At 45.0% G+C, this 19,638-nt stretch overlaps 1 protein-coding gene across 7 annotated transcripts in view; it reads left to right on the top strand.

Moving 5' to 3' along the window:
- PTPN3 (protein tyrosine phosphatase non-receptor type 3) overlaps positions 1 to 19,638 on the top strand; it is a 112,754-nt gene that overhangs the window by 80,006 nt on the left and 13,110 nt on the right. For all 7 annotated transcript variants that reach the window (XM_060609068.3, XM_060609066.3, XM_078436600.2 and 4 more), the window contains 5 exons: positions 960 to 1,016; positions 2,046 to 2,202; positions 5,074 to 5,234; positions 17,723 to 17,813; positions 18,103 to 18,164. In XM_060609068.3, coding sequence (XP_060465051.1) covers positions 960 to 1,016; positions 2,046 to 2,202; positions 5,074 to 5,234; positions 17,723 to 17,813; positions 18,103 to 18,164 — 528 coding nt within the window. The remainder of the gene's footprint in view (positions 1 to 959; positions 1,017 to 2,045; positions 2,203 to 5,073; positions 5,235 to 17,722; positions 17,814 to 18,102; positions 18,165 to 19,638) is intronic.

Below are 19,638 nucleotides of genomic sequence, written 5' to 3'. Positions count from 1 at the left end.
GTTTTCTAATATGGCCCCAGAGCTGCCTGACACCAAGGACCTACTGTGTTCTTGGTGTTTGTTGTGCACTTCTTTATATCACCTGATAGCGTTCTTCTCATCGGGGAAATTGGTATTTTTGAACCCATCTTATAAATGTGTATACCGAAGCTCGGAGATGACACACGGTCAGCAAGCAGACCTGCCTCCAGAAGAGGGGTTTTTTGGGGGAGCCTGTCGGCATCACTGAAGCCAGTGAGAGAGAATAACAGTTCAAGTTGGAGGGACATTTACAGGGCCTTTCCCCATCTCTGCCTGCTTTTAGGCCGGGTCTGCAAACTGTGGCCCACGAGCCACATCCCATCTGTTTTTGCAAATAAAGTGTCATTGGAACACGGACACACCCATTCATTTACGAACGGTTTGCAGCTACTTTGGCACTCGGGCAGAGCTGAACACTTGCGACAGAGGCCTCTCTCCCAGACCTAAAATATATCCCCTCTGGCCCTTGGCAAAGCTGACTAACCCCTGCTCTAGAGCAGAATGAGGGCAGGTGGTCCCTGCTGCCCAAGCCCCAGCTGCCACCAGGCACTCCCCTTCCTGTACCCCAGCACCCTGCTGAGGCCCTGCCCTCACAGCCTGTGACTGTCTCTACAGCTTTTCTCTGCTACACGGAAAGCTCCTTTCCAACAGCACTTCAAGGCTGTGCGTGCAGAGCCCTCTGGGGACGTTTGCATTTTTTAAAAGGAAGCACACCTGAGCACATCTTTAGTTCGTGATGGTAGTGAGAGGCTTCTGAGCAGGCTTCTGGTTACCCCACTAGACCCCGAGGGGTCAGGAACCTTGTGTGCTGAAAGAGTGCCCTGGGATTAGAATAGGTTAAAGTGAAGTATGAGCCCCTCTTGTGTCTGCAAGTCTTTGTTGGTATGAGCTATTCAAGTGTTGTTGTTGTTGTTGTTTTTAATTTAACACGTTTATAGGGAGGAGTGGATCAAAAGATGCCTCTTGTGGTTTCAAGGATAAACCCAGAGTCACCTGTAAGTTAACACATTTCATTATTTCCTACATGTTTTTTTCCGTTGAATCTAACATTTCTGTTTCTGTGTCCTGCTTCTTTACCAGCAACAAAGAGTGTGTGTAAATGCATGCATAGAGATGGAAAGAAAGAACGGAATCCATGTTTTTTTTCCCAGAACTTTGCTGGTCAGTGTAGCACCAGCATTACCTGGGAGCTCATTAGAAATGCAGGATCTCAGGCCCTACCCCAGACCTCCTAAACCAGAATCTGCATTTTTACCGAGATCTCTGGGTGATCGGTGTGCTCATTCAAATGTAGCAGTACTCTCAAGAAAAGGAAACTGAGGCACAGAGTTTGCTGTTCTGCTCACTCTGGGCACATGGACCCACCATCCCACCACCACCACTACTCTGCCCTCTGCCTTCTGTCTAGGCTTCCTCGGGAGAGCATTTGCTTTTTTTCTAGAACAGGGTGCACCAAAGAGTCGCTGTGTCTCTTAAGAAAGTACCGGTTTGGAAGTTTTACTCTTAAGTGGTCCTTAAGCCTGTAGTTTACTTTTTCTTGCTATCATGGCCTCTTTGAATTTAGAGGGTCTCCATTCCTACACTAGTCCGTGTGCTGCTTCTCTGCGTGCTAGTTTCTGCCTTTGGTGTTACACTGTTTCTCCGATGCAAGATAGACCAATACTTTCAACTGACAGATCATCTTCTAACAGCACATCAAGAAAACAAAAGATCAGGAGCCTCACAGTACGTTACAGTACTTAAGTGAAGGTTGGCTACCAGGGAGAAAGGTCTTCAGTAATTGCCTTAGCCTTATTCTGAAAATGCTGCATAGCTTACGTCGTGACGAGCATCTTTTTCAAATCCCACAGCCAGCGACCATGTCAGCCTAGTAGTGGATATAAACATAGTTTTATAGTTTCTTCCCCAAGGGAGAAAAGAACTTGAACGTGGTCTTAAGTGTTTGGGCTCCGAGACCATCCGCGTTCTACCCTTGAGGATTGTGTTATGGTAACTGAAGAAACTCGCTTTTCCTCTCCACCCAGGCGGACACCTGCATTCCTAAGCTGAACGAAGGGGATCAAATTGTGTTAATCAATGGCCGGGACATCTCAGAACACACCCATGACCAAGTGGTGATGTTCATCAAAGCCAGCCGGGAGTCCCACACACGGGAGCTGGCCCTGGTGATCAGGAGGAAAGGTAACTGCCACCACAGGAGAGGAACCTCAGGGCCTTCGCAAAGTAGGGCCCTCTTGGACCCGTTTTGTGGTTTTGAAAATGTTGAGCCTAGGGCGCCTGGGTGGCTCAGTCAGTTAAGCATCCGACTTCGGCTCAGGTCATGATCTCGTGGTTCGTGAGTTCAAGCCCCGCGTCGGGCTCTGTGCTGACAGCTCAGATCCTGGAGCCTGTTTCAGATTCTGTGTCTCCCTCTGTCTCTCTGACCCTCCCCTGTTCATGCTCTGTTTCTCTCTGTCTCAAAAATAAATAAACGTTAAAAAAATTTTTTTTTTTTTTTAAAAAGAAAACGTTGAGCCTTGTAGCCAACATGGGAAAATCAAGAACCAGGATGTGGGACTTCTCACTTGAGAAATGTGAAGCTCTGCCCACGCGGGGCCCAGCCCCTCCTGGCCAGTCCTCTGGAGGTAGGTGGGACCTACCCACCCCCTCAGTGCAGGACCTGAGCCCTGATTTCTTCCAGGCTGGCTCCCCCACATCCTGCACCTCTCTTTGTTGCCCGCCCGCCAGATGTTTGCATTTAGGGTCAGGGAGCAAAGGGTCAGGTTCTGTTTAGGTCAGTAAAGTAGAGTCAGGCAGGAGCTTGGCTGTCTCAGAGTGATCCTACCTCGACCTCTCCTGGGTTGAGGGACCTTCTTACCCAGTCTGTGCCTCAGTTCCCTCTGATGTAAAATAAGGGTGACAATAAATCACTCCATCACAGGGTTCTTTTGAAGATGAAATGCTTATCCTTGGAAAGCAACAGGATGCTTCCTGATGCCTGGTAGGCGCTTGAAGGATGGCCTCTATTGAATACCGTTGTTGTTGTTGTTGTTGTTGTTGTTGTTGTTGTTGTTGTTGTTGTTAAACAGTAAGCCGAGTCCTTGAATCCTTCTGCCCAGTTCTAAAATGCTGAAGGTGAATGGAGTGTGTGACTCGAAGCCCTGGCCGCACACCTGTGTTCGGCAGCACAGGTGTAGGCACGGCCCTAGACCCCCGCACACCTGCTTTCCCTCTGTTCCCTTACATCTCCAAGCCCAGAGCTGTGCCCTGCCAGCTCTCATCCCTCCTCCTCTGGGAGGCCTTACCAGATCACTCCAGATCCCTCCCCGCCGCCCCCCCACAACCGCCCCATCCCCACTGAACCCCGATGCCACGCCCAGCCGCAGCAGGTGTTCAGGAGTGATAGTAGCTGATGTCTGTGCCACACCAGCAAAGGGCCTCGCACTGTGTAAACTGCTTTACATAACACTTTTGTAGGGTCTGTATGACATCTCCAAGTGAGGGAATGAGGAAACCTCGTCCAGAGAGGTTAAGTTGCCCCTCGGCCCATGACTGTGAAGGCTGCATGACGGGAAACCAAGGTATCCAGTGATTGGGGGTAGGCCTTCTCACACGATGCCCCGGGGCATGCTGGCCACCACAGGGGGCAGCACTTCAGTACTCTGGCCAGCCGGGGAGGGGAATCCTCCACCAGCCAGGTTTGAGAAGCTGGCACTGGTTTGAGAGGCAGAAGATGGATGTTTGTAGACTTCTTAGAGAGTGGCAGTGCCACTGGTTGGCACTCTTGATTTCAGCTCAGGCCATGATCTCGAGGTTCGTGAGTTCAAGCCCCACGTCAGGCTCCATGCTGACTGTGCAGAGCCTGCTTGGAATTCTCTCTCTCTCCCTCTCTCTCTCTGCCCCTCCCCTGCTCGTGTTCTGTCTGTCTCTCTCTCTCTCCCTGTCTCTTTCTTGCTCTCTCTCAAATAAAACTAAACATAGAAGTAAAAATGAATTGATGAAAGAAAAATAAACAGCACAGGGAGTAGACCAAACAAATCACATCCTCACAAAACAGCAGAAGAGCTACGCTTCCCTGGTCTGTGAAAAGAATGTGGTCTTTTGGATCAGAGAGATGTGGACTGATTGGATTCCTTTGTGTCCTCCTGCCTCTGCCTGCCCCGAAGAGTCTGACACTTTGGACACTTTGGACAACTTCTTTAACCTGATGGTCGATTTCCTCATCTGTAAAATGGGGACCGTGGCAGCTGGTTCAGCATTCGGTTCGACTATGTGGGCAAATGCAGACGTTGTTTTCCTTCTCCTTTCTTATTGTCCTGAAGGCAATGGGGAGCCACTGAAGGCTTTTGAGTAAGGGAGTGACTTCCTTGGGTGGAAAGGGAAAATTCAAAGATGATCCCAAAGTTTCCATTTTGGGAGATCAGAGAAGAAAGTGGCGATGGACAGAAGGAGGCATGTGAGAGTAGACAGGAAGTTAGTGTCAGGGGTAGGGTTGGGAGGGGACTTGGTTTGTCTTTACCCATACAAGTCTGATGTGAAAGGAGAATTTTTACTGAAGAGGGAGGACCAAACCCGTGGGAGGTGTTAGGACTAGATACATTTAGTAATAAATGTATTTAGGAGCCTCCTACCTAAAAATGGCCTTGAGGTCGAGGTTGCCGGACTCCATGGGACAGTGCTGTCATAGTGTATCCAGGAAAAATGCATGTTTTAAGGGAGTAAATGAAAGGGACCTGAGAAAGAAGTGGGGGAGAGAAGAGACAGGTGGAAGAATAACCAGGTCAGAGAGAACATTCTTTCCCTTTCTCCTACCTTTGTCAAAAGGCTCTGAGTACAAAACGCCATCATTTAAAACTAGCCAGAAAGATTAGTATGTCATTTTGTATAATTAGCACTTACTGAATCATTCAAGAAGTAGTGTCTTTGGTGAAAATGATTACCATGTGCTTAACCACTTAATTAGCTGTTTTAAACTATCTGCATTCAGGTGTCACAAGTATAATTTTTTTTGAGGAAACGGATCAACGAGAGTGTTCTGCCCCTGCCAGACACCCTCTTTCTTGCCCATTACAGCCGTCCACTCATTCACTGACATCAGATCTGAAGATGAACTGAACCAGCTGTTCCCAGAGGCCATTTTCCCCACTTGTCCAGAGGGTGGGGACACCTTGGAGGGATCCATGGAACAGCTAAAGAAGGGCCTTGAAAGCGGGACAGTGCTGATCCAGTTTGAGGTAAGAGACCATGAGGGCTGAGGACTTGGCCCGGGCCTCAGTGCCTCGATGGGCTGCTCAGTGGCTGCTGAGTCATCTGAGTCACCAGGCGGCCTGAGCTCATGGTGGGAACACAGGCGGAGCTCCGAGGGCAGGGTGGCAGAGCAGGCCTGGAAGGCAGGGGATAGGACAACAGCTATTGCTTAACTCTACCTCACCCTCTTATCTAGTAACACTCGGTAGTCATGGAGAATCATGTCAGGAATCGAGGAGGAGGGACTCTGAGCGTATTTAGCTGCCAACACAAAAGCTTGAAACACACAGCAGGAGAAGGTGCTGGAGAGGCAGCGTGAGTGAGCCCCGGAGGGGTGGTGGAGAAGGTCATCCCTGACCCCAGCAGACCCACTCCGTAGTTCGGAGCAGGTCGTGTCATCCCAGGAAGGCAGAGTGGCTGGCCTGCCCAAGTCCTCTGGACCTGTGTGAACAGGAGTAGGAACAGAGTCAGACCCTGTCGTCCTTCCCCAGGAGGGGCCTCGAATCACAGAATTGAGACCATTGACAAAGACACACGCAGAGCCCCCACAGAACAGGGCAGAAACAAAGGAGATTTGGCTTTTAAGTCCATTGTATTGATCACTAACAGAGTGAAAATGGAATGTGTTTATCTTCCACATTTGTTAGAAGTAGAAGAAGAGGAGTTCATGCAATAAAACAGAAGAGCACAAAGAAGCCTAAAGTAGACCGTTATGAGAAAATAGGGGGTGCCTGGCTAGCTCAGTCAGTAGAGCATACAACTCTTGATCTCGGGGTTGTGAGTTCAAGTCCCGTGTCAGGTGTGGATATTATTTAAAAATAAAATCTTTAAGGGGTGCCTGGGTGACTCAGTGAGTTGAGTATCCAACTTTGGCTCAGGTCATGACCTCATGGTTCTTGGGTTCAAGCCCCACGTCAGGCTCTATGCAGACAGCTCAGAGCGTGGAGCCTGCTTCAGATTTTGTGTCTTCCTCTCTCTCTGCCCCTTCCCCGCTCACACATACACACAAACTCTCTCTCTCTCTCTCTCTCTCTATCTTGAAAATAAATAAATATTAGAAAAATTAAAATCTTTAAGAAGTGCCTGGGTGGCTCAGTCGGTTAAGCGTCTGACTCTTGATTTTGGCTCAGGTCATGATCTCATGGTTCATGAGATCAAGCCCTGAGTGGGCTCCCCTCTGACAGTGTGGAGCCCACTTGGAATTCTCTGTCTCCCTCTCGCTCTCTGCCCCTCCCCCACTCTTCTCTCTCAAAATAAATAAACTTTAAAATTAAAATCTTAAAAAAAATAAAAGAAAGTAGATCATGATTAACGACAACATACACAGTCTGGATTCACAAATTAGGAAAGAGTCCCAGATCAGATTCAAAAGCACAAGTCAGCCATAGCAAGGGAAAAGTCACAGAAGCAAAACTAAGAAGTTTGTTTGTCAAATGCATGTGATCGCATATTGACTCAGGAAAGCTTGAGTAATGTGAACACGAAACAGGAAAGAATGCAACGTGAAGAGACTTAAGCAAAAGAAAAGTTTATGATGGTATAAGGAATAGAATGTAAATAAAATAGATTATTAGAGCAGTGTGTATCTGAACAACAGTAGAAAATAAAAACCCACAGTGAAAGGTGATGATAATTGACCCCACCCTGGAAAACAAAATATAACTCCCTATTGTGTGGAAATGAAAGCTGGGGAAGAGAGTAGAAATAATCTAATTACTTGGGTAGAAATGATAGATATATACTGAGTATCTACAAAGACAAATAGCCCTTTTTTCCAGTGTCCTGCAAGAGGCTCTATTGGCTTAAGTTCAAAATTGAAATATACATTTTAAACACTGTAAAACTCAACATTTTAAAACCCTCTCCAAAATAATTGAAACAAGGAGAAGGTAAAAGCCAGTTACAGAATATGGGTTTTATTTGTATTGGGCATTGGAGGGGATGGGAAAGGTGGGGGGGGGGGGGGGCACCATGGAGGCATTGATTCATTCAGCAAGTGTATATTAGGTATTTCATTCATTTCAGCAAGCGTATATTAGGTATTTACCATGTGCCGAAACCACTAGATCAGGAGCACAATGAGGGGAAGGGAGGGTTTCTGGTCCCAAGGAGCTTACGGTCTAATATTTGGGGGATGTATCGTGAGTCCCAGAAACCACTAAAGACCAAGGTAGGACAAGCTTTCCTTATGTAGGATGTATGCTCTGTAGGAACTAGAGGTAAGGGGGTTCCGGGAGGTCCTCTGGGGTGAGATATATTGATAGAGAATGGGTGGGATTAAGTGTGGAGGGAAGGTCGTTCCAAGAAGGTCACAGCCTGAGTGCAGACTAAGTTCCTAAGGTGTCAGGTAGCACAGGGAAACAGGCCTCCCCGAGTTGAGCAATGCAACACAGAGTCCTGGGAGAGTCTCCAGGCGATGGAAGTCCTTCCATTGCGCACCATTTGTCCCCGATCAGATTGTCCACAAGGAGGCACTGTGGGCTCCCAAAGAGGGAACAAGAGCTCGACTGTGGTTCTGAAACCATGCTCCAGAAAACCCCCTCCACTCAGCTGCCTCCACTTTCGTTATTCATATGGGAATCCCACAGAAGATCTTCCTTACATGCTGTTCACTGAACTTCACTAAGAAGTTTATAAATACTTGAGTGAGAAGTACCCACTATCCCTGTGGTTCTGAGGAGTGTCTCTCCAAGGGTGATACAGTCACCACCTGCATGTGGCCTGAGGAGCATGTTGAGTGGGGCCCCGCCCACAGCTGCTGGGTCAGCCCTCCTAGGTGCTGCTGCTCTGCACAAGATCCTCAGGAGGATTTAGTGCACAAGGTGACCTAAGGGACGACAGAGTAGAGATTGTACAAGAACCCCTGTACCACTGTTACCCACCCCAAGTGGGTATATAGGGTGTATAGCTGGACTGTAGCATGAGGAATGGAGAACACAGAAATCTTAGGGTTAAAGTTTAGTATCTACACACTTCATTTATATATTTTCTAGAAATTGAGTAAGGAAACCATCTTTGTAACTAATATCTTTTGCAGAGGAGAGAACACCAGAGCTGCTCTGTGATGGAGCTGGTGGGGTACATGGAGCCCTGCCTCTTCAGTCTCCCCACACTGCCCCCCAAGGAGCCCTAGAGTGCGGAAAGTAATGTAACAGTCCAGGTTATGGGGGGGTGGGGGGAGATGTCTCCCACAGCTGCTAGAGTGGAGGGATGCTCAAGGAAGCCAGATCAGACAGGAAACCACTACAAAGGGAAACCTTTAATTGAGCACTTAGTATGTGGCACGTGCTTTATGTGCCCCACCTCACAGAACTGTTATCCCCACTGTGTAGATGAAGGATCAGATCTCAGAGAGCTTAGTGCACAGTAAATGGTTCAGCCTGATTGGAATCCGACAGGCTCACTCAGGAGCTTGTTCTCTGAACAGCTGTACAGCGTTTGGAAACAACAAAGTGCTGTCTATGTGTGGGGCTTGTTTTCCGTATAGTACGGCATCAGAGCTAGGAGAGATCTGAGAAGCAATCTAGCCAGCCACACAGAGGCAGACTTTAAATCCTGGGTCTGTCACTCACTTCCTGTGTGACCTCAGGTGGTACGTCCCTTCACCTCTCTGTGCCCTCTACTTCCCCAGCTCTAAATTGGGTAGCTCATGGGTTGGTTGTAAGGGTTCGATGAGATAAATGCTCAGTGCGTTGTTTAGCACATGCTAAGGATGTGATAAAAAGTAACAACTATTATTATTTCTAAAAAAACATGCTCAGTCTCCATACAGGAAGTGGTGGTGTCGGCTGGGCTTGGAAGGCTGGGGTGTCTAACTCCAGAGTCTTGGCTGTTCTGGTTTTTCCACCTGTTCCTCCGGTACCATCAGCTTGTCTAATGGGGGCTGTGCTCTGGACAGAAGCAGAAAGAAGAGGCTGGTCCCTAGCAGGTGCCCATGCCCCCCACTCCATGTTGCCAAGGGCCTGCCCTGGGGGAGCTGGACCATAGATGGAACCCCTCCTGTGATGGCTAGCTGGTTTTCAGCAAAGCTCGTTTTGAAGAATTTTTTCATTAGGGGATTCCCCATCCCTCCCATGGCTTTTGGTAAACAATTGCTAATGTGTTCCAGAGAGCATGTGGTCCCAGCTGTAATAAAATCACGCTTAATGATAATTAGCATTTCTGTAGCACTTTGGAATCTGCCAAGTGTATTTCACATATGTTGTCTCTGTTGATTCTCACAACTTTAGGATCACGCCTTTGTAGACGGAGAAAATGAGACTTGGGGGTTGGGGACTTGCTTTGTGTCAAATAGCTGGTTGTTGGATAGAGGTCAGATTAGAATCTGTGTTAAAGCCTAGTTAGTGTCAGAACTCACCACTGCCGGGTGCCAGCCAGCTGCTCACCCAGCCCCCAGTCTGAGCCCTTCCCTCTGGGAGCTACACCCCCTGAGCTACTCTGTGTGACCGATTGGCATCAAACTGCCTGAATACTCTATCTGGTTCAGCCAAAGTAGGGCGTCACTCTGTCTCATGTAAAGGAGAAGATTTGGGGTTCGCAAGGCCCCCAGTCTTTCACCACCTCCAGGATGTCTTTCGTTAAGGAACTCATTAAGTCTGCCCCAGGTTCATTCCTTCCTGAATAAAATTTGTGGCTCATTTCATGCTTTCCCTGAGTTGGCCTTTCTGTGTAAGCAAGGGAAGGGGTGTCCTTTGAGAACCAGCTTCCCAGCTAAGGACAGTTGTGCCCATCCTCATCCAGTGACCAGGTGACCTGCAACTTCCCTGCCTCCTTGTCCAGTTAAGACTTATTCAGAGGCTTTTGGGGTGGGGTTGATCGGAAATGAACATCTGTCCTCCGGCCCTCTCCACGCTGGTAAAGGCAACGTCTACAACACTCCACCAGAGACCATGTCCAGCTCAGATACCCCACCCATCCCACCTCACTTTCCTCCTTTACCAAAGCCGGAACCCGTCTTTTTCTCTCTCCTAACCCTTTTTTCCTGAACTCCCTCCTACATCGCCCTTAGGGGAAACATCCAGTGGTGTCAAAACAAGTGACTCACTGGCTCCTGTGATTACTATAAAAGTTGATTTGGAAGGACCAAGGTAGCTGAAGACTTAATGAGAGGTTTAAATTGACACACGTAGAAATTAGTGAAGGCAATTATACCTTCAAGATTAGAATTCATACCTTAAAAAAAAGCATGTAAGAATTTTTCCGGATAGTTTTTTTTTTTTTTCTTTAAGGAAAGTATTCTGTGATGTGTGAAATAGCAGGAGCAGGTGTGAGGGCTTCACATTTCAAATGCCAGATGCCCATTTAAAGGAAGGAGCACCCCAGCTTAATTACCATGTATTTATGTATGAAAGAATACCTGATCCCAAAGGGTGGGATCTGCATCTGGGACTGTGTATTTAAAGTAGCACTACTGGGGGGCACCTGGGTGGCGCAGTCAGTAGGGCGTCCGACTATCTGCTCAGGTCATGATCTCACGGTTTGTGAGTTCAAGCCCTACGTTGGGCTCTGTGCTGACAGCTCAGATTCTGTGTCTCCCCTCTCTCTCTGCCCCTCCCCCACTCACGCTGTCTCTCTCTCTCTCTCTCTCTCTCTCTCAAAAATAAACATTAAAAAAATTTTTTTGCTAAGGGACACCTGTGTGGCTCAGTCGGTTAAGTGTCTGACTTTGGCTCAGGTCATGATTTCACAGTTCGTGAGTTTGAGCCCCACCTTGGGCTCTGTGCTGATAGCTCAGAGCTTGGACCCTGATAAGGATTCTGTGTCTTCCTCTCTCTCTCTCTGTCTCTCTGTCTCTCTCTGTCTCTGTCTCTCTCTCTCTCTCTCTCTCTCTCTGTCTCTCTCTGTCCCCTCCCCCACTCGTACTCTATCTCTCTGTCTCAAAAATAAATATTAAAAAAAAATTTTTTTAAGTAGCACTATTGGGGCACCTGGGTGGCCTAGTTGGTTATGATCAGGTCATGATCTCATAGTGAGTTTGAGCCCCACATTGGGCTCTCTGCTATCTGTCGGCCCAGAGACCACTTTGGATCCTCTGTCCCCGCCTCTCTCTCTGCCCTTCCCACACTTGCTCACCCACATGTGTTGTCTCTCTCTCTAATTAAATAAAGTTAAAAAAAATAAAGTGGCACTATTGAAGGTCATGAAATCACTAGCAGTCGTGTTAGTTTATTTCAGCAAACCCTCATAGGAATGTAGAAGGAGGTTCCAGGTCCCCTCCAGCATCCCTTGCCCTCTGACTGGGTCAGGTACAAGGGAAAGGGAAAGTCCCCAGTGTAGACGGACTGCCCCTGAGTAGTAAATTAGGTCTACAAAGTGCTACTGGGGAAACAGCCTCTCAAGGTCCTCATGGAAAATGAGGTGCTCTTATCTTCATTGTATGGCTCCATGACACCCCTTGTCAGGCTTTCCTCGGTGGTTTGCACCCTTTGTTCAAAGCTGCAGATCCATTGTTCCTTCACTCTACAAATGGTGATTGAGCACGCACTATGTGCCAGGTGCGGTGCTGGCCTAGGGTTTATGGTGATGAACGCAGCAAACAAGACGCCTGCCTTCGTGAAGACCAGTTGGGTGCTTGATGCAGGAAGTAGGCTGTAAGCAGCTGTTTCGAAAGTCCTTGCCTTCCAGTAGATCCCGGTCATTGCTGAAGCCATGAAAGGGAGTCTTTTTTTTTTTTTTTTTAATTTTGTTTTAATGTTTATTTATTTTTGAGAGAGAGACAAAATGCAAGTTGGGGAGGGACAGAGATAGAGACACACACAGAATCCAAAGCAGACTCCAGGCTCTGAGCTGTCAGCACAGAGCCAGACGCAGGGCTCAAACCCACGAGCTGTGAGATCACGACCTGACCCGAAGTCGGACTCCCAACTGACTGAGCCACCCAGGCGCCCCTTTCTTGTTTTTTTAAAGTTCATTTATTGTGAGAGAGATACAGCGAGTGCGTGTGGGGGTGGGGGAAAGGAAGAGGGGGGACAGAGGATCCGAAGCGGGCTCCATGCTGACAGCAGAGAACCTGATGCAGGGGTCAGACTCACAAACCGTGAGATTATGACCTGAGCCCAAGTCAAATGCTTAATTGACTGAGCTACCCAGGCTCCCTGAAAGGGAGTCTTTCTACTGTTTGATCTCTCCTTCCCTATTGCCCCTTCAGCTCCCCCTCCTTTTTTTTCCCCCTGTCTTTTCCTTTTTCTTCTGCCTCCCTTGGGTTCTCAGCCTCCAGGAATTCTCCCTTTCTCTGGGTGATAAAATGCTTGCTTCCCCTGTGTGGGGCCTGGCCAGCATCCACCAGGGTCGGAGCCCATTAGGTGTCCGAACACTTCATCTAAGGATTGTGACCAGATTTCACATCTGTGGTTGGGCCAGAAGTCTGAAGAGATCAGAGTCCTCTCCTGATACCCTCTCTCTAATATTAGAAGACTTTTTCGAAGAAGAAGTGTTTAAATGGGAAAACTGTGTCATCTTACCCACCCCAGCGGTACGGCACTGGAGAGGTCCGGCCTCTGCTGTGCCGCTTTCTGTCTTTGGAAGCTAGAGCCAGTGATGTAGGCACTAATTTAAATACGGTTGTTCCAGAACAACCCTTTCTCAGCTGATTTTTTATAATTTTTAGCCCTAAGTTTCACAGCTTTTTAGAACTACACTCTGATGAGACCAAAGCACTTTAAGACTTAAAAATCAATAGTTTTTAATAAAACTAAGTGATCTTCTAACCGTCTATCCCTGGGACTCTTTCTCCAGCCTCCCGGCCCCTCTCATTCTAGGGCAGAATTGCCAGGGCCTGTAACGGGGAGCTCTTGCCCACCTCACACACCTTTAGCCTGGGAATAACCAAAGCCAAGCATATTCTTACAATGAGTAGTTCTTGAAAGAGCCTCGTCTTCATTACGGCTGATGGTCTTTCATTCCTTTCCCTCCACCCATGAGCCTTCCAGAAAGATCTACATGGGTTTCCAGCATCTCACTTTCTACTCTGAACCACCCTTCTCCAAGTAGTGTTCTCATAGCCTGCTTAGTAGCTCACAAGATCTGGAGAAAAAGTCAATAAAGTCAAGGAAACCAAAAACCCAACTCTTAACCCCTTCAGAAACTAGAACTGAAGCAGTTTAGCAGAATCAGGGCTCGGTGCTCACCTTGCAAGGCAGACATTAATATGAGTGTGTTGTACTTTCTAAAGGCCCCAAAAATCATATCCCTGTTCACCCAGCTTTTTGTAGAATTTAATTTTATGTGTACATTTCTTCTGGTTTTTTTCTCAGTCATTTGAATTTAAGAAATAATTTGCATTGTAATAATTCAAGTAATTTAGAAATAGCCAAAGTAGAATTATCGCCTGACTCCCATATTCTTTAGCTTCTTCCTCTTTGTTACTATTTACAAATAACAATCTGATGCCTGTCCTTCCATAATTGTTCCAGTGCTCATGCCAAGATGCGTTATATGCACAAGTGCACACACATATACATTATACACGTGTGTGTGTGCTGTTGTATATAAAAGGGATCACCACTGTATTCTGTAACTTGCATTACTTTTTTTTTAAGATTTAAACAGATTTTTCTTAATGTTTTTTTTTTTAATTTTTTTTAAACATATTTATTTATTTTTGAGACAGGGAGAGACAAAGCATGAACAGGGGAGGGTCAGAGAGAGGGAGACACAGAATCCGAAACAGGCTCCAGGCTCTGAGCCGTCAGCACAGAGCCCGACGCGGGGCTCGAACTCATGGACCGTGAGATCATGACCTAAGCCGAAGTCGGCCGCCTAACCGACTGAGCCACCCAGGCGCCCCCTTAATGTTTATTTTTGAGAGAGAGAGCATGCGAATGGGGAAGGGGCAGAGAGAGAGGAAGACACAGGATCTGACACAGGCTCTACACCGTGAATTGTCAGCACAGAGCCCAACGTGGGGCTCGAACTCAAGAACCACGAGATCATGACCTGAGTGAAAGCTGGACACTTAACTGACTGAGCCACCTAGGCGCCCCAAGATTTTATTTTAAAGTACTCTCTACACCCAACATGGGGCTTGAACTCACAACCCTGAGACCAAGAGTCTCTTGCTCTACTAACTGAGCTAGCCAGGTGCCCTTATAACTTGCATTCTTCAGAATAGATGAATGAATATCTTTCCAAACCTGTAGTTTAATTTTTTTATTGCACATAATTTTGTGGTATGACTGTACCATAATTTAAGTCAATACCTCTCCCTGTTGGGAAATGTTCATGCTGTTTCCAGTTTTCTAATAAAAAAAAATGCTTTGCTATAGATAAATTTCTTTGATATGTATCTTTATGCATTTCTGTCAGATAAAGCCCGAGGAGTGCACATTTAAAAATGTTTAAACACTGCTATTTTATTTTTTATTTTAGTACCTTGACAATCTTATCAACAGATCATTACTGCCGAGATACATTCATATACTTATTGTAATTAAAGCCTTTTGCTGGATCTGTGCTTTTCTGTTAGACCATCTCAAGTTGATTACATTTATGCTTTTATTTGGAAAAAAAAAAATCCTTGAACCTCCGGCTTAGCTTTACTGATTATATTCACTTAATTGGATTTTACCCCTATGCAGTTAGTCAGAACCAAAATGTCATTTGGGGAAATTTGACTCAGATATTTTCCTTACAGTATCAAACCAAACCTTCCAGTAAATCCTGAATTTATTTCTAGAATGCTCTCTGTCCATTAAAGCTGTCAGACCTTTAGTTTAAGAAGTTGTTCACTGGTAGGGCACCTGGGTGGCTCAGTGGGCTGAGTGGCTGACTCTTGACTTTGGCACAGGTCATGATGCCACAGTCCTGAGATCAAGTACTGCGTGGAGCCTGCTTAAGATATTCTCTCTTTCTCTTCCTCTCCTTCTCCCTCACCCCTTCTGTTCCTCTGCCCCTCCTTCGCTCAAGCACATGGGTGAACTCTCAGGCTCTCTCAAAAAAAAAAAAAAAAAAAAAAAAAAAATTCAGGGGCTATTTGTTACAAACTGAAATTGTGAAGATCAGTAGCTGAGCTGGAGGAGAGATTGCAAATTCTAAACATTTGGTAAACATATAAGACATGACACAATTGTTGTTGCCAAAAATCCTGATGCTAATTTTCTCCTAATGATTGCTATGCAGTTTGTTTATTTAATTAAAAAGAAAAAAAGAGGGGTGCCTGGTTAGCCCTGTCAGTTAAACATCCAACTTTGGCTCAGGTCATGATTTCACAGTTCACAGGTTCGAGCCCCGTATCAAAGTCTGGGCTGATGTCTCAGTCTTTCTCTCTCCACCCCTCTCCCACTTGCACTCTCTCTCTCTCTCCCAAAATAAATAAATAGACTTTAAAAAAAAAAAAAAAAAAGAACCAATAAGAGGAAAACAGATTCACAGAGGCCAATTTACACAACAAAAAATACAAGTTGCAAAAATATTGGGGGGAAACTACTGTCCAGCCTTCTTATTCAAATTGCAAACACCTTTTAGTTGGTGATTTGGCCGCAATTTAGTGGATTAGCAATTCTCATACACACCTGTAGGGCAACTTGATTATATGTATCAAAATCCATAAAAATATGTTTTGATATACTAATTCTTCTAAAAGTTTATGAGTAAAAACATTGAAAACCCCCTAATCAAAAGTAGAGTAAAAGTTAAATTATGAGAAACTATGATCCAGTAAAAATCATTTTATGTAAAGAATATTTAGAATATTTACTGGCACAAGGACCTAGACACTCTATAATAAGTAGGAAAAAACAGGCTTCAGGCTTCAAAATTATGGTAGTATTTCCCAGAATATGTCTTATGGGATGTGAGGTCCTCCATGGCCAAATTAGCTTGAGAAATGCTTAGCTAATCAGAATTAGATAAGCTTAAGTACTGCAGGGTTGAGCTTCTTAGAGATTCATAGAACATACGATGGCTTATATTTTCCAAATTTCTCTGACCTTGAAACTTTTTTTTAATGTTTACTTATTTTTGGGAGGGAGAGAGAGAGAGAGCACGAGGGGAAGGACAGAGAGAGAGGGAGACACAGAATCCGAAGCAGGCTCCAGGCTCTGAGCTCAGAGCCTGACACGGGGCTTGAACTCGCGAACTATGAGATCATGACCTGAGCTGAAGTCAGATGCTTAAGTGACTGAGGCACCCACGCGCCCCTGACCTTGAAACTTTCTAAGGAATACCTATTAGTATCTTTCAAAACACTGGGGTTCCATAGAACATAGTATAGGAAATGCTAATTTGTAATTCAGTCTTATTATTTGTTTTTAAAAATGTACATCTGTGTCTTCTCTGTTTATATGTGTACTTATGTTTATTTGTATACATAGAAAACTGGAGGAAAAAAATGTGAAAAGGGTTCCCTTGGGTTTGTGAAATTACTGATAATTTTTTTTCTTTATACTAGTCTGAATTTCCCAGATATTCTAAGGGAAGAAAAGGTTGCTTCCAACATTGAGAAAAAGTTGTATTGTTTGTAAACTTTCATAAAACCACAGTGACTAGTATTTCACTCTCTAGCTCAAAGTGTGAGAAACAGTTGTGTGAAAAAACTCTAGGGCAGGAGGAAACTGGGAAGGAATGGATGTGTCTGTGGTCTTTGTGGGGTTTCCCTGGTGTATACTTATCCCCAGACTCATCAAGTTGTGTACATTAAATATGTACCACTTTTTACATGACAGTCATACCTCAGTGGAGTGTTCTCAAAGGAAGAGAAAACTCTAGCATTGAGTCAGATCTGAATTCAGCCTCCCATTGGTGATTGTGAGCCAAGGTATTTAATCTCTCCTTGCTTGCAAAAGAAGGGTCCTCTTAGTACCTCTCACACAACTGTTGTCAGAATCACATCAGGCACTGCACAAACATGTAATAGGGGCTTATAGATGTGCAAAGATGGCTTAATTGGATTTTTTGCTGGTTATTATATTGTACAGCAAAGATACCTCTTAAATGAAGTTTACTACGTATTGGAAGAAATGTTTTTACTGTGCAAACATACTTCTGAGAAGATGAATGAAATGCTCTTGTTCTTCAGCTAAGAACCCGGTTCACTCCATTGAACTGGAGAGAAATGTTTTTAGACTAATATAAATGGTTTCCATTGAACTTTGAGTCAGAATTCTTTTCTTTCTCGACTTGCTTTTATCATTTGTCGAAAAACTGTCAAAAAGACAAGACTTGACTTACCATGATCCATTATCTATGACTCAGACCCCTTCCTGTGACTTTTTTTTTCCCCCAAAGATCCTCGTGTTAAAAAAAAAAAAAATTAGTGAGTTTAGTCAGTTTCTCATGGGATTGTAGAATTTCTTATTGGGAAGAGTTTTCTTTTAAAACATAGCACCTAATCACTTTTAAATGTTAACATTTAGTGCCACGAGTGGTAGACTTTGTTGTTAAAAGTATGTTTCCATGCTCCCTCCATAGCTGTTTTTTGCAAGGTTGGTTTTTTTGTTTGTTTGTTTGTTTTCCCCCCACTTCTGTATTTGTTATGTAGCAACTCTACAGAAAGAAGCCCGGTCTGGCCATCACGTTTGCAAAGCTGCCTCAAAATTTGGACAAAAACCGATATAAAGATGTGCTGCCTTGTGAGTACCCGGTGTGAATGCTTCCTTCTCTCCTCCACCCCCCCACCCCCAACACGCTGAGATAATGTTTCCCTTTTTAAAACAGATTGTCTGGTATTCTGCAACGATTTTCAGTGTGTCTGTAAACACCACCGTCTTTACTGCCGCCATTTCAGACTCTGAACAGTTGGGGAATAGTGTTTATGCTAATGAGGCAAAGCTGTAGATGGGGTTGGGGACTGAACTCTTGTTTCCTTGGTCTGATAAAATAATACTCAGGATAATTGGTAAATTTGTTTCTCCCCCACAGATGACACCACCCGGGTATTATTGCAGGGAAATGAAGACTATATTAATGCGAGTTATGTGAACGTAAGTCAAGAATCTGGATAATAAGAGCCCACTGATCACTGTAACAAGCATGAATGGTATGGGTGGTGCTTTGCAGTTGACCAAGTGCTCTCCTGTTCACCCCCTCATTTCAGCACCCCAGCAGCCATTGAGGGAAGGCAGAATAGTCTTTTTACAGAGGACAGAACTAAGGTTCAGAGAGATTAAATAATTTGAAAAGTCACAAAGCTAACAGAAGGTGAGACCAAAACTCAGATTCTGTGTCTCTGACTCCCATCGTCCACATGCCTTCTGTCTTGAACTGCTGACATTTTTATGGGGTTTTTTTTGTTGTTGTTTGGGGTTTTTTTTTTTTTTGGGGGGGTTTTTTGTTTGCCGGTGGTACGCTTGTAACTTTCTGTGTTTCCCTCCCCCCCGCCATGTTATTACTGTACATCCCACCTAAAAATAAGGGAGAAAAAAACCACTTGTGCGTGTAACCCAAAAAGAAAACATAAAAAATTTCACATGTTGTGGGAAAAGCATTCATTCGACTCTGCAAATGAATCTTGGGCAACTTACTTGGCCTCTCTGAACCTCATTTTCTTCATTTAAACCAGGGGTCAGCACACTTTTTCTGTAGAGGACCAGATAATATTTCAGTCTTTGCAAGCTGAGGGAAAATGGAGGCTGTTACTTAAGTAGTTATATAACCATTTAAAATGCAACCATGTAAAAATATTTTTAAAACACTCTTAGCTTGCAAAGTGGCAGTCAGATTTGGCCCTCAGGCCAAAGTTTGCCAACCCTTGACCTACACGAACAGATGATTTCTCAAGTTCTCAAGTTATAGCAAAATATCAAAAACTGCCCTAATAAAGATGGGGGTTATCAGTGATTCCATTTATCCCAAAACATCTATGGAATTCATTGACCCTCATCACTTCAACATTCCTGGTGCCTTGAAAGCAGAGCATCAGATTTGGTGAGGTCAGCAGGATCACGTAATCTGGTGTCTTTACAGGGAAATTGGGGAACTGAGACCAGGGTTGAAGAAGCCATTAACCCAAGCATCAACCAAACCATGAATTGAGTGCCTCTGTGTACCCCACCTAAGAATGAATGAATCACAGTGTCACTTGAAAGTTCAGCAGGTTCTGACTTTTTTCATAGAAATGACTCTGTTCAGAGGGAAGAAGTAAAAGCAGAGCAGGATGGGAGGAGGGATACTGAGGACAGTTGAAAACATTTTGATGTTTAACATTAAGCAACTCAAATAACTGTGTGAGGTGATGGATGTGATCATTAACTTGATTGTGGTGATCATTTCACAATATATGCATACATCAAACCATCATGTTGTATACCTTAAATAATATGCAATTTTTATTTGTCAGTTACACTTCAATAAAGCTGGGTGGGGGGAAGGATTGATCAACTCGATGACACGGGCATTAGAACCCTGCAGAAAGCAAAGTGCAGCATAGTGGTGGTATAAGCCTGCATGGTCTATGCT

The sequence above is a fragment of the Panthera onca genome, chromosome D4 (genome assembly GCF_046562875.1).
Source record: "Panthera onca isolate mPanOnc1 chromosome D4, mPanOnc1 haplotype 2, whole genome shotgun sequence".
Lineage (NCBI taxonomy): Eukaryota > Metazoa > Chordata > Mammalia > Carnivora > Felidae > Panthera > Panthera onca.
This window is presented reverse-complemented; position numbering and strand designations above follow the sequence as displayed.